The sequence below is a fragment of the Arvicanthis niloticus genome, chromosome 21 (genome assembly GCF_011762505.2).
Source record: "Arvicanthis niloticus isolate mArvNil1 chromosome 21, mArvNil1.pat.X, whole genome shotgun sequence".
NCBI lineage: Eukaryota > Metazoa > Chordata > Mammalia > Rodentia > Muridae > Arvicanthis > Arvicanthis niloticus.
In genome coordinates, this window is record NC_047678.1 from 537,337 (window position 1) to 552,345 (window position 15,009).

Here is a 15,009-nt window from a genome sequence, read left to right on the forward strand (position 1 = left end):
GCTGGATGACATGGAACTTTCCCTTATAGTAGAGAAGTGGTCTTTATGAAGTGGTAGTTGGATCAGGGTTACTGTAACATAAAGACAGATGAAACTCAAGGAGCCATGGGGACAGCAGAGGGAGCTGAGGATTGCTGGGACCTACAGTAGCTTTCCTTTCTGCCTCTTCATTTAGACAGTGGGCTTCCCCAGGGATTTTAGATATGACTGTCCTGTGTTTAGCCTGAGGACTGAGAACTAAAAAATGGAGAAAGGAGGGGAACAAGGTAGAGAGGTGAAGGGTAATTGGTGCTTATACCACATGGAGATGTTTCATGGATTGCAAACATGTCGGAGTTTAGAGTAAAATTCAGTTCCTTAGGGAAAATTGTGTCTGGTTTTTGGAATTATCCATGGACCAAGGCAGAGGTTTGATCAATGGGTTTTGAGCCATTTGATCTGGAGAAAATTAACTAAGTTCGTTTTACCGTCTCCTTTTCTTAGGTAAAGCTGTTTTGGAGTAAACCTAGAGTCAAGCCATCGGATAAGGTCTCCCTCAGGGTCTCCGTGACACAGTCCAACTCCCTGGTGGGGATTGTAGCTGTTGACAAAAGTGTGAAGTTGATGGACAACTCCAACGATATCACAATGGAAAACGTGAGTTTAATTTTCTCTTGTTTGTGTGAAAAGGATTGTTAAAACAAAAAAAGTAACTATTACATTACCTTAAAGATTTAAAGCAAATTCATTAGTCCTTCTGAATAGTAACAGGTAATAATAGAAAAGCCTTTAAAAGGAAAGTAGCTGCCTTCTAGTATGAGTTAAACGGAAGTACACGTATATTTTAAATTTACTTTTTTGGTATTTATTATTATTTTTAATATCTATTATTACCTTTCAAATCTTAATTTTTGCTCTTATTACTAGTTATATATATTACAAATACTTCCTTGAATCTTTTTTTGTATATTTAATTATATGTATTGCTAATATATATATACTTATATATAATATATATTCCTTGTATTCTTTATGTATATTTACTGTGCTTTAAAAATTTTAATTTGTTTTAATATTAATTTACATTTTCTCTAGTTCTAGGATTTGATGACAGTTTTTTTTTTTTCTGAGCACTTTTGAATTCTATGAAGTGTGTGTATGTGTGTGTGTATGTGATCTTAGAAATTCAACCTAGGACATTATTCCATGCTAGGCCACTGAGGTACATGCTATGGTTATTTGTTTTATTATTAATTATTATTACTAGTTTTTTTGAGACAGCGTTGTTTTGTGTGTTCTTGGTTGTCCCCAAACTAGCTCTGTAGACCAAGCTGATCTCAAACTCATAGAGATCTGCATGCCTCTGTCTCCCAAGTGCTGGGATTAAAGGTGTGCCCCACTGTCACCTACCTTTATTATTATTACTTCAGACAGATTCTTACTATATGACACAGACTGTTCTCAAACTCATGGTTCTCCTGCCTCAGCCTCCAAGGTTATAAGCATGTGTAACCACACCTGGCTTTCTTGTGCTGATTTTAAGTTCTAGAAGTGACTTTGCCATTCTTCTGTCACATGGCTCTCGTCTTCTAACTTTCTGACTGTTGTGAATGTTGCTGCAGTGAACATTGGTATAGAAACACCCTCTGAGTCTTTGCTTTCAGTTCTTATAAGTATATATCTAGGTGTAGACTTCCTGGGTCTGATTCTGATTTTGAGGAAAAGAGAAAGAGCCTTTATCAATCGTTTTGCCCATTCCTACTAGCAGTATCCTTAAACACAGTTGGGTCGCTAAACTAATACCTGCAAGTATCCCATTTTTAAAAAAACTCCAACTGGTGCAATTCTGATGCTTTGATTACCAATGAAGCTGAGCAGTTTTCTGAATATTAGTAGCTTATATTTACTCCTTTGTGAATTTAAGTGACTGGCTTCTTATGGAATGTGTGTTAACCCTCTTCTCTTTAGCCTGCTTGTTTCTGCTAAGAGTAAACTTCAGTGCTGACCTCTATGTGTTGATCACGTGAGTCTGTGACACTTCGGTTCCTCTCAGGAAATCCTTAAGTCTATACTTATAAGGAACTCTGTATTACTGAGCAGTGTAAACATAATTTCAAATAAGAACTTTAATTGTGGTTGGTTGAATGTGATAATCATCTGTTTATTTGTGGTTCCTTGATTTGTGCTATTTTCAAGTTGAGGGAGCATGAGTACTGCATACTGCGTTACTTCTAAGAAAAGTGTTGTGGAGGAAGGATGGATGCAACTCCATTCATGGTGTCTTATCTTCTGTGCAGATGGTCCATGAACTGGAACTTTATAACACAGAATATTATCTAGGCATGTTTATGAACTCCTTCGCCGTATTTCAGGTATGTATAGTTGAATGATAGTCTGAAAAGATATTAGTGTCTTTTACTATTATAAACCATTTTCTAATTACTTATCATAATGTAGACTAACCTCTACTGGAGGTATGACTGGAATTCACTGCTTCATATATCTAATCAGAGTAGAGAAATACATCCTTTCAGTTTTAAAAACCAATGGAAAAATCCACTCATTCGCTGTTAGATTAGTGGAACTGTCATTAACCACACTTTTAAAATATTATTATATTTGACTTTGAGAAGGCTGTTTTTATGACTGTGTGAGAGGAGAAAGGAGGAATTAAACACACACACATACATACATGCATGCACGCTACCTTCTCTATGATTAGAGAACATTTAAACTTTGATTTTAATTTTATTTTAGTTAACATTTTTTAACTAACTTTTTCTTTTCTAGGAATGTGGTCTCTGGGTGTTTACAGATGCAAACCTTATAAGAGATAACATTGATGAAGTTTGTGAGTAAAGCCTTAGAACATGCTTAGCTAGTTGTGTTTTACATGCTTAGCTAGTTGTATTTTACATGCTTAGCTAGTTGTATTTTACATGCTTAACTAGTTGTACTTCATCTCACGTATTGCCTATCACCTGTAATGGGACAAGGATTTTCTAGGTCAACATGACTGCTATGTGCTAAAGTGTTTTCATTCTATGGACTGTGGAACTTTTTGTGAGGATAACAGGGAATGTTGCGTGGGCTCCTGACTACATTTCTGAAATGAATGCTTTTCTGTCGTTTTCTAAGGTAGGGGTTATAGTTTGGGATGTATTGGATAATCTTGTGGATCTAATTTGTGTTGCAAACTGTGCTGTTATTTTAGAATTAGTTAAAAGGAACAAGTTTTTGAAGCATTTGCATTCTCTAATTTTATTATCTTGGCAGTTTATGGCTTATTCTGTACTCCTCCCACATTAGCTCCTCCTACATATCACCCTTCCTGTTAAAATGAAACTTTTCTCTCAAAATACAATTAGAGCATAACTATACCAATCTGTGTCAGTAAGGTGCAAGATAGACCTAATACCCAGTCCATCATTTTGTTGGCTAAGCAGAACCTCTGTCATCACTCCTAACTAAATGACTTAGTTCTGAACCTGGCTTTTTTCTTGGTTTTAGAATGAATGTCAGCTGAAAATCATCCTCTCAAATCTTTTCTCTCAAAGTAAATAGCTGGGATTGGCTATGAGACTATAAGTTTTCAACCCTATCAGAAATCCAGAATGACTGAGTTAACTGAAATTATGGGAAGCACAAAGCATAGCTTCTAAAACTTAGCCAATTTATAGAGACCTCTGAACACCTGGACAGTCCCTATACTACAAAACATTGGAGCATCTGGTCTTCAGCCTTCTGGTCCAGGATCATCTGACAGACCTAGTGATGCAGAATTATTGAGGGCTGATTACTCTGTCTAGGCAGATATAATCAGTCAACTATTCTGCAAGTGTGTCCTTTTCTGGACAGTAATTTGTCTGTAGAAGGAAAGAGGCAATTCTTGCCTAGTGGCTGTCTCACCGCAACTGGAGTAACTCCAAAGATGCTCAATTTCTTCTTAGAATCCATGACAGGAAGCTGTTAGGAGCAGACAGGTCTCTAATCAAAATGAACATTAATACAGAAATGTTTATAACGTCAATTCTGTGGACTTCTGACATTTTGAAAACCAACTATTCATGTAAGGCAATCTGGACTGTTGTCTGTTAACTCCTCTCAACTATTTCTAAATAAAATATAGAAAACACCCTAACAATAAACTCAGAGCCATGAGTTTTCTATAGGCCTTTAACTCACAGGCTAACCATCTCAAATCAGTTAAAAAAGTTAAAGAAGGACTGGGTCTAAGCCTTGTATTCATAAATGTGTTATACAGGCACAATGCCTATGAGAGTAACAATATTCATCTCACTTTTATATCAATAAGAAGCTCGTACCAATGAAAACCTTAAATTTGAAATCAAAGTAAATTTTGTACCACTTAAAAAATTATAACTTCATCTTAATAACAATTATACTTATTTCTACCAATAGGTTGTGGCTATGCAATAAATCCTAGCTAATCCTCCCTGTTCCAACAAAACCACTACTTTTCCCTAGAAAGACAGCCCAATATTAATCACCTCAGTCCCCAAGCCCAGGGAATAGGGACACCGACTCTTCGTTAACTTCTTCAAGCTGATTATGGGCACTGAGATATTAGAAGAGGGGCAGGGGTAAGAGTAAACTGATAAGCCTCTGACGCTGTGTCTTCACTGCATCCAGCTGGAATTCCAGGACATCAGAGGTTTGGGCAGGTCTGCTCAGCTTGCTTGATGAGTAGATACACTAAGGCTGTGTATTCTGTAATATACAATTCTCAAAACAAATTTTAGTATCAAGATAGTTTTTTGTTTGAATTCTGGAATCTAGTCTTCTGGGCCTGCCTCTGTCATGTCTAATCCATATAATTCTGGGAGTTTCTATAATGGTGTGCTCCCACCATCCTCCCATTTCCACCTTCCTGCTCTCAAATTCCCCAACACTAGGGAATCCAAACTTTCAGGTACCAAGGCTGTCCACTTCCACCCTCAACAACCTATACAGGTGGAGCCATGAGTCCCTCCTTTTGTGTTCTTGGGCTGGAGATTTTAGAATGGCTACTCCAGCTTGTTTCTTAGGGCCATTTGCTTGAAAAATTGTTTTCCAGCCTTTTACTCTAAGGTAGAGTCTGTCTTTGTCACTGAATGGGTTTTTTTGTATGCAGCAAAATGCTGGGTCCTGTTTATGTATTCAGTCCATTAGCCTATGTATTTTAATTGGGGAATTGAGTCCATTGATGTTAAGAGATATTAAGGAACAGTGATTGTTGCTTCCTGTTATTTTTGTTATTAGAGGTGGAATTATCTTTGTGTGGCTATCTTCTTTTGGATTTGTTGGAAGAGGGTTACTTTCTTGCTCTTTCTAGGGTATAATTTCCCTCCTTGTATTGGAGCTTTCCTGCTATTATCCTTTGTAATGCTGGGTTTGTGGAAAAATAGTGGGTAAATTTGGTTTTATCGTGGAATATCTTGGTTTCTCCATCTATGGCAATTGAGAGTTTTGCTGGGTATTACTATATTGTGTTCTCTTAGGGTCTGTATGACATCTGTCCAGCATCTTCTAGCTTTTACAATGTCTGGTGAGAAGTCTGGTGTAATTCTGATAGGTCTGCCTTTATATGTTACTTGGCCTTTTTCCCTTACTGCATTTAATATTCTTTCTTTGTTTTTGTGCACTTGGTGTTTTGATTATTATGTGATGGGAGGTATTTCTTTTCTGGTCTCGTCTATTTGGCGTTCTATAGGCTTCTTGTGTGTTTATGGGCATCTTTAGATCAGAAAAGATTTCTTCTATAATTTTGTTGAAGATATTTATTGGTTCTTTAAGTTGGGAATCTTCACTCTCATCTATACCTATTATCCTTAGGTTTGGTTTCCTCATTGTGTCCTTGATTTCCTGGATGTTTTGTGTTAAGAACCTTTTGCATTTTCCATTTTCTTTGAGAGTTGTGTCAATATTTTCTATGGTATTTTCTGCACCTGAGATTCTCTCTTCTATCTCTTGTATTCTGTTGGTGATGCTTGCGTCTACGACTCCTGATTTTTTCCCTAGGTTTTCTATCTCCAGGGTAGTTTCCCTTTGTGATTTCTTTCTTGTTTTTAGTTCCATTTTTATGTCCTGGATTGTTTTGTTCAATTCCTTCACCCATTTGGTTGTGTTCTCTTGTAATTCTTTAAGGGATTTTTGTGTTTCCTTTTTAAGGGCTTCTACCTGTTTACCTGTGTTCTCCTCAAATTCTTTGAGTTATTTATGTCCTTCTTAAAGTCCTGTATCATCATCATTAGAAGTGATTTTAAATCTGAATCTTGCTTTCCTAGTAATATGGGCAATTCAGGACTTTCTTGTGTGGGAGAACTAGGTTCTAATGATGCCAAGTACCCTGGGTTGCTGATGCTTATGTTCTTGGGCTTGCCTTTTTCCATCTGTATCTCCTTAGTGCTACCTGCCCTGTCTCTGACTGGAGCCTGTCTTTCCTATTATCTTGATTGTATAAGAACTGTGTGGGGTGGGTGTTACTACTGGGGTAAGATTTGGGGCCCAAAATCTGCTCAGTGCTCAGGCCCAGAAAGGAAAGAACCAGTGTTCCTGGCCAGGAGTGACTTCCTGGATTCTAGTGGGTCCGAGTCACTCCCTGTTTGGGGCGGGCATAGCTGTCTGCTTACCTAAGATACTGACTGGGTTAGAGCTCCTGGGAGGCCTGCTTCCTCTGAGTTCTGTGAGACTGGGGGCCTCTCAGCATTTCTTAATGGCTATATGTAGGGTTGAGGCCTCCTGGGCTTTTCCCTGTCTGTATTATTCTTGTTGTCCTGCTAAGGCAGTCATATTGCTGAGAATATGGGTGTAACTTCTGACATTCCTAGAAGACACAATCTCACTTCCTGTTCCTCTGGCTCTTACAGTCTTTCCATATTTTCCTTTCTGAAATGTTCCCCAAATCTTAGATGCAAGAGTTATACTGTAGATGTATCAGTTGGAACAAGGCTCCACAACTTTGCATTGTGACTGATAGTTTTCAGTAGTGGTCTCTTGCCCACAACTAGTGTGTTGTGGTCCCAAGGGTAGAGCCGCACTAACAGGACACAGGGGGTTCACAGCTATAGTCAGCAAATGCACACTTCATTCAAAGTTTCAGCATCTATTATACAAAAGGCAGAATAAAGATTTCTCCACAGTTTCCACTTTACACCAGGTGCTGTTTGCCTAGCAATAGCTTATCTTGTTTCAGTGACCCAAACCTCCTTGCAGCCTGAGAAATCTAGAAACAACTGAATCTGAGAAACAACTCTTAGATGTGTTGCTTCTTATAAATAAAACCAAAGTTGTTTTCTCATGACAAAAGGATCACAAAGGTCGTTTCCTCAGATTTGCAGCTTACTTGTGAGAACACCAGGATTATCTGCTTGATAAAGTCTGCTTCCTCTGTCTCAGTCTGCTGAGAATGACAAAGACCCTAGATTGCCTCAAAGCTGGCAAGCTAGGAACAGTCTCCTCATGCCATTTCCCTACAGTCTCTGTCTATTGCAAAGAGACATTTCCTTGACGAGGAGTGAGGACTACACTTGTCTGTATATATAAGGACACATACTTAGAATGTAATTAGGGATTATGTTAGTTTAGTAAATGGTGATTGTAGGTTCTCTTCTAAGCCTTATGACCTCACTAGCCCTGGGTAGTTGGTTGGGTTTCCAGTACCCAGGCATGATTTCCCTCTTGTTGAAAGGTTCTTCTTCTTCTTATTAATTATTTTATTTATTTACATTCCAAATGTTGCCTCTCTCCAAGTGCCCCCTGGAAGAGTTCTTCCCCCATACTCCCTCTCCTTTGCCTCTGAAAAGGTGCTCCCTCCTCCCCAACTTGAGGCATCCTCTACAGGATTAGGCACATCCTCTCCCACTGAGGCCAGACCAGGCAGCCCTCTGCTACATAAGTGCCAGGGGCCTCAGACCAGCTTTGGTTGCTGGTTTAGTCTCTGGGAGCTCCCAGGAGTCTGAGGTGTGCTGTGAGGATTCCCTTTCCGTTCTTGTCTCTTCTTTGGTGTTCCGTGTGCTTCCTGTATTGGCGTGTGTAGATCTTTTCTTACCTTGGAGGAGTTTCCTTCTATAGAAGACTTGGTGTATGCTATCGACTTGGAATCATGTTTTAGGAGTACAGAAGGACGCTCAGAAGCAGAGTAGATATGTCTCTTAAGTATGTTTAAAATTTTTTGCTTACTGCTTTAAAATTTTAATTAATCAGCTTTACACCTCAATCACAGCTTCCCCTTCCTCCTCTCTTCCCAGTCTCTCTCTCTCCTTTTCCCGTCCCCCATCAACCTCTACTCTCTTTCCCCTGAGAAAAGGGGAGGCCTTCCATGGATATCAAACCAGCCTCGGCATATCAAGTTGCAGCAGGACTAGGTACGTCTTCTACTACTGAGGGTAGAAAAGGCAGCAGCCCAGTTAGGGGAAAGGTATCCAAAGGCAGGCAATATAGTCAGAGACAGCCGCTGCTTCTGCTATAAGGGTCTGACATAAAGTCTCAGGTGTACAACTGTCACATATGTACAGAGGACCTTGGTCCATGTCAAACATGCTCTCTGGTTGGCAAATTCAGTCTCCATGGCTTCTGTGAGCCCAGGTTAGTTGATTCTGAGGGTTTTCATGTGGTGGCTTTGACCCCTCTGGCTCCTTCGATCCTTCCTCCTCATTCTTCCATAGAATTTCTCATGCTCCCGCTACTGTTTGGCTGTGGGCCTCTGCAGTCTGTTTCCATAAGTTGCTGGGTAAAGCCTCTCAGATGACAATAACTGTCAGGCTCCTGTCTGTAAGCATAGCAGGATATCATTAATAGTGTCAGGGGTAGGCTCTCTCTTATTGCATGGGTCTCAAACTGGACCAGTCATTGGCTGACCATTCCTCAATTTCAGCTCCATCTTTAACCCTGCACATCTTGTAAATAGGACAAGTTGAAGGTTTGGTAGCTAGGTTTGTGTCCCAATCCCTCTATTGGGAGTCTTCCTGGTTACAAGAGACTGTTCCATATCTTCTATTGCTAGGAGTCTTAGCTAGGGTTACCCTCATAGATTCCTGGGAATTTCCATTGTCCTAGGTTTCTGGCTCCTCCCAGAGATGCTTCCCTATCCTCATTTCTGTTGTCTCTTCCAGTACTCTCTCCTCCTGTCCTCCAACCCATTTGATCCCTCCTGTTCCTATCCCTCCCCCTCCCCTAACTGGTCCCTTTCTTCATCCATCCCTGACTTCTATTCATTTTCCCTTCTCAGTGTGATTTAACTTTCTCCCTTTGGTGACTTTTGTTACTTAGCTTCTTTGAATCTGTGGATTGTAGCATGATTATCCTGTACCTTATGGCTAATGTTCAATTGTGAGTACATACCATGTTTGTCTTTCTGGATCTGGATCATATCATTCAGGATATTTTCTAGTTCCATTTAGTTGTTTGCCAGTTTTATGATGTCATTATTTTTAATAGCTGAATAGTATTCCATTGTGTAAGTGAACCACATTTTCTTATCCATTCTTCAGTTGAGGAACATCTAGGTTGTTTCTAGTTTCTGGCTATTACAAATAAAGCCACTATGAACATAGTTGAGCAAGTGTCCTCGTGGGATGGTGAAAAGTCTTTTGGGTATATGCCTGGGTCTTGAGGTAGAACTATTCCCAATTTTCTGAGAAACCACCAGATGGATTTACAAAGTTGGTTGTATTCTTTGAGAGTTTTATACAATGTGTTTTGATCATTATCTTCCCTTTCTCCAACTTCCCTCATATCTACTCCTTTTTCTATGGACCTACTCAAATTTGTGTCTCTCCCCCCTCCCCCATTTTGTTCAAATTATGTTACCCATATATTCTGGGATCTGTGATTTTGCACTGGAGTGGTTGACTCACCAAGGGATACACTATTAAGCTTCCTTCCAGAAGCTATCAGTTGCCAAAGTATCTCCTCAGCTATGGTTGGGACCCCTCTCCGTGTTGGGACCCCTCTCCATGTACTGGCTTGAGCTTGCATAGGCCTTGTCCATGTTGTCATAGCTGCTTTGAGTCCATATTTGCAGCTGCCCTGTTGTATCTGGAGGACACCATTTCTTTGTGATGTTCTGTTACCTATGGCTCTTACACTCTTCCCCATCTTACACAATGATCTCTGAGCCTTGGGAGGAAGGGATGTAATATAGATGTCTTATTTAGGGCCAGGAATTTCACAATCTTTTGTTATCTGTATCTTGACCACTTGGGGGTTTCGGTATTATTCATCATATACTGCAAATAGAAGTTTTTCTGATGAAGACTGAGAGATGGTTTAATCTATGGATATAGTGATAAGTAATTAATTATGTCCATTTGGCAGATTGATAGTAGTAGACTCTTCTTTAGGACCTAGACACAGGTTTTTAACCTAACACGAGCCAGGTATTAGTTTCATCATATGGAGTGGGAACTAAATGCAATCATGTTTATACTCAGGATGTTCACTCTACTATTGCATGAGTAGGCATATCTTGCCAGGCCAGCTGTTATTGTGGCTTGCAGGGTTCATAGGTAGGTATGACTGGTGGTTACTTTGCTCCTCTGGTAGCAGGAAGAGCACCCTCTGGCACTATGAAAGCTAGCCAGAAGTGATGAAGCTTCCATGTGAGTAACACCTTATATCTTCATGTTTTATCACTCATGTTTTTATAGTATTCTTAGCGATAGTATCTTACCATCCTCCAAGTTCTGGAGGGTAACCAAGTGCACTGGCAGTAGCTTGCAATGTTTGGGGATCTATGGGAACTCAATATCTAACAACTCCAAAAAAAGTTGGCACTGGACTTTTAATTTGTTAACCTATGATGTCTATTGTCAGTCTGTTATAGGGTAATTCCATTTTAATTCTTATTTTAAAGTTTTGTATGTATGTATGTATGTATGTATGTATGTATGTATGTATGTATACAAGATAGCTGGTGTTCTTGGAGGATATTGATGTTGGATCTGGAGTTACAAGTAGGTGTGAGCTGCCTCACATGGGTGATAAGAATCAAACTTGGTGGGTCTCCTATAAAAGCAATGAATACTCTTAACTGCTGAGTTATCTCTTCAGCTCTGTATAATTGTGTGTGCATGTGTGTTTCTGTGTGTGTGTGTGTGTGTGTGTGTGTGTGAAGCTTCCAAAGTAATGTGGAGGTTTTAGTTTGACTTTTGAAGTGATCTTTAGTGTTATTTATCCCTCCACACATTTTCTCTTCTACCCTGCTTTCCCAAACCCCATTATAATTTAATCTTCCTGTTCCACCCATTATTACCCTTTGAGCCTTTCTGCCATTGTTTTGGCTTTCTTCTCCATTGAAAGTACCCCCTGTGCCCTCTTCCTAATTTTCTGACTTCTGTGTATATTCCAAGTGAAACATACATGTCTGAGGATTCAAACCTAACATTCGAAAATGAGAGCAAGCATGGAGTATTTTCTGCTGAAATTCTTTTCATCATCCAGATTCCTTGTAAATTTAACTATTTTTTATTTAATAGACCTTACATATTATCCTTTCTGTTTATTGAAAAATTTTATCTTCTCTGTAGGTTATAAAAATATTTAATTGCAGTCATCTTTACAGCTTTGGAACCTACCACACTGTGATGTAATTTTCTTTATATTATATTTTAAATTAATTTTTTTGAGACAGGGTCTCTCTACATAGCATTGGCTGACATTGAAATTGGCTGGCATTGAATCCACAGAGATTGGCCTGCCTCTACCTCCTGGGTACTGGCATTGTAGGTGTGCACTACCATGCTGGCACATAGTTTGCAATAATTTTATACTTACAGAAAAATTAAAAAAAAGGAGATAGATGACCCAAATGTCTTGATTTCCACACACGTTTGTTTAAATGTAAATTCCAACCAATGGATTGACTACAGTGTCCTAGGCTGAACAAAGCCAATGGCAGTCAGTACCCGGGAGCTTTCAAAGAAGAGTATAAAAAAATCATAGGTGGGTTCAAAATGTGGTTTAACTTGAATAATTTAAAATTAAATAAAGTAGGCAACTAATATCTAAGTTCTCAGCTATTGGTCATCGAAACAGAAGAGACTGAAAGAATGTTTTGAGTTCTGAGTTCACTGTGTATGTAGTTTTAATAAGTCCTACGGCTTATCTGTTGTCTGTGATGCTTCTTTAGAAAACAAGAGAGTTGAACAAGGTAAATTCTGAACTTCATTTTGCTGCGATGTCTCGGGTCTCAGCAGCCAAGCTTGCAATTCTTTCTGTCCAGTGTTCGTCCTTTCCCCACTGTGGTCCATGTTTATTGCAGACGATACTGAAGAGTATGCTGAGCGCTTTGAGGAGGGAAATGAGGCAAACCTTGTTGATTTTGAAGACGCTTCTTCAGTTAGCAATTCACATGTCAGGAAGTATTTTCCAGAATCATGGATTTGGCTAGACTCCTACATGGGGTAAAGTTCTGTAAAGTTCTTTGTTCATTTATGTTTCACTTAGTGTATATCTTGAATAATATTTTCCTACTTTCTAATGTATTTTAAGCATAAATCTTGTGTGTCAAGGAACTAAGCAGATGAGAGAGTTTGGGGTTTATGTCAATTGCCTCTAACTGTAGTGTTTGATTGAATCACAAGGATTGTGTCCACAGAGTATCATCAAGGAGAGGGTAGCCTTTATAAAAGGAAGGGCAAATTAAACTCCCTTGAAGTCTCCTAGCCCTTTGTTGGAGGAAAATTCATAACAGAGCTGATAGGGATATAGACAAAACAACCAAGCACCCACAAACTTATCTGTAAATTGAGAGAGGAATATTGGAGTAAAGCTTGAAAATATGTATTTAAAAACATTGTTGAAAATACTAGTAGTCAATTGAGAAGGCATGATTGAATGATTTTATTGGAGTGTGCAAAGTATGATATTATAAACTACTTCTTGAGAAATTGAGATGCTCAGTGACTTTAAACTTAGATATGTAAATGACATAAATGTAAAAATTAAATTTTTTTCTAATAATTGTTATGTTGACGTATTTGGAATTATGTGAAATAATGGTTTTGTAATTTCTGTATTTGTATTGACTTCAGATCTAAGGTTTATGAAGACTTTGAAGTTACTGTACCTGATTCCATCACTTCTTGGGTGGCTTCTGCTTTTGTCATCTCAGAAGACCTGGGTTTTGGGCTAACAACAATTCCAGCAGAGGTAGAAGGAATACTGACTTAGGGGAAGGGCTCAGAAATCTAATGAAACGAGGATCAGAAAATTATCAACTATTACTTTATTGATCATGGTTTACTGTGACTTTACCTTTTTGTCTTCAATTGTGTCAATGTCTTTGAAAAAATTAGTATAGTAGTAGTATTTATAAGTTTACCTATTTTTATTTTATGTGCATTGGTGTTTTACCTGCACATATGTCTGTGTGAGGGTGTCAGATCCTCTGGAACTGGAGTTACAGACAATTTAGGTACTGGGAATTGAACCTGGGTCTTCTGGGAGGGCAGCTCTTAATCGTTGAGCCATCTTCCCAGCCCTAAATTATTATTATTAATAATTTATTGTTATTATTATTGTGTGAGTGTGTGTATACTACAGCACACAGACATGGCAGTCAGAGGACAACTTTGTGGGCTCAATTCTCTCCAAATATGTTTATGTGAATTCTGGGAATGGGAATTGAACTCTGATTGCCAGACTTGTCTAGCAAGTGCCTTTACCCACTGAGCTATCTGCTGGCCCTGTGTTAAATTGTTCAATCTGAGTTATATTAAATTGATTGATTTGGTCATAAGGTTAAAAATATTATCGCTTAAATATTTTTTTACTTTTTACATTCTAGGTTTTTATTTCATTCTTTAAGCCAGAAGTCTTTTAGTCAAATCAGAAAGTGCAGACACTGTTGAAGCATTTTCCTTTGAAAATGAGGTCTCGTATATATTGTTAAGAATGTATGTTTATAAACTCTCAGCGTAAGCTCATGATGTGGGCCAAGCTATGACCACTGCTCCTACGATCTCCCCCTTTACTGTAGGTTGTAGTCAGTGTTCAATGTTTTCATACATGGAAGGAAATACTTGAGTAAAATGGAATGTTCTGTAAATGGTGCATATTTCTGAAATAATAAATGCATAAAGGTAATTATAATTAATTAAGGTAAATGCACCACATACTACTAAAAACAACCAATAATTAGTAAATGTATCCAAAACATTCAAATTTAGATAACACATAATATTTTACAGAGTTTTTTATATTTAAATTTATATTTATATTAAAATAAATTTAAATATAAAAATTTATACTTAAATTTTGCTTATTTATCTTTTCCAACATTATAAACTTAATTTACCTTGTCACTTATTGCTTCCTAATTTCCAACTCATCATTGCTATAATGCTTATTATTTTTCAAAATTTCAATGTTGAATTAATTTTTATTTTATTACCAATTGCCACTATCTTTACTAGGAGAAAGTTCCACATTACAATCAATTTAAGGTAACTCAAGCATTACTGTGTTAAGTAAGACTGTTGATAAGAATGCAATGAAGTTCATTGCATGGATGGCAGGAATTTCCTTATTTAATCATTGTTGGAAGCAGAAAACAGGTATCATTTGTATTATAACTTACTTTTAAGCTTGTAGTAACAGAGAAAATTTAGCCTTTTGGCTACATCAAGAGTAACATTTTAAAATTTTATACATAAGAGTGTTTTGCCCATATCTATCTATCTGCTCTGTGTATGTGCCTGGTGCCCAAGGAAGCTTAGAAAAAAGGGTGTTGGATTCTCTGGAACTGAAATTTTGACATGACTTGTGAATGAATGCTGGGAATCAAATCTGGATTCTCCATATGAGCACCAAGTGTTCTTAACCTGTTAACTATTCATTTCTCCAGCCCCTATTTTATTATAAAGTTTATTATTGACCGAATAGTTTACAATGGCTGGATTATTTTAAAGATGAGCACAATGTCCCAAGATGTTTCCTAGCAGGCATTTCTTCATTCCTGTGCTCAAATTTCATCATACTTTGTTTCCAGTTACGAATAAGAATATAAGGATTGTGAATGGCCACAAC

General features: G+C 38.1%; 1 protein-coding gene across 1 annotated transcript in view; it reads left to right on the forward strand.

Moving 5' to 3' along the window:
• Cd109 (CD109 molecule) overlaps positions 1 to 15,009 on the forward strand; it is a 93,023-nt gene that overhangs the window by 41,766 nt on the left and 36,248 nt on the right. The window contains exons 14-18 of the mRNA XM_034484065.2: positions 484 to 636; positions 2,277 to 2,351; positions 2,770 to 2,830; positions 12,242 to 12,383; positions 13,014 to 13,131. Of these exons, the coding sequence (XP_034339956.1) occupies positions 484 to 636; positions 2,277 to 2,351; positions 2,770 to 2,830; positions 12,242 to 12,383; positions 13,014 to 13,131 (549 nt within the window). The remainder of the gene's footprint in view (positions 1 to 483; positions 637 to 2,276; positions 2,352 to 2,769; positions 2,831 to 12,241; positions 12,384 to 13,013; positions 13,132 to 15,009) is intronic.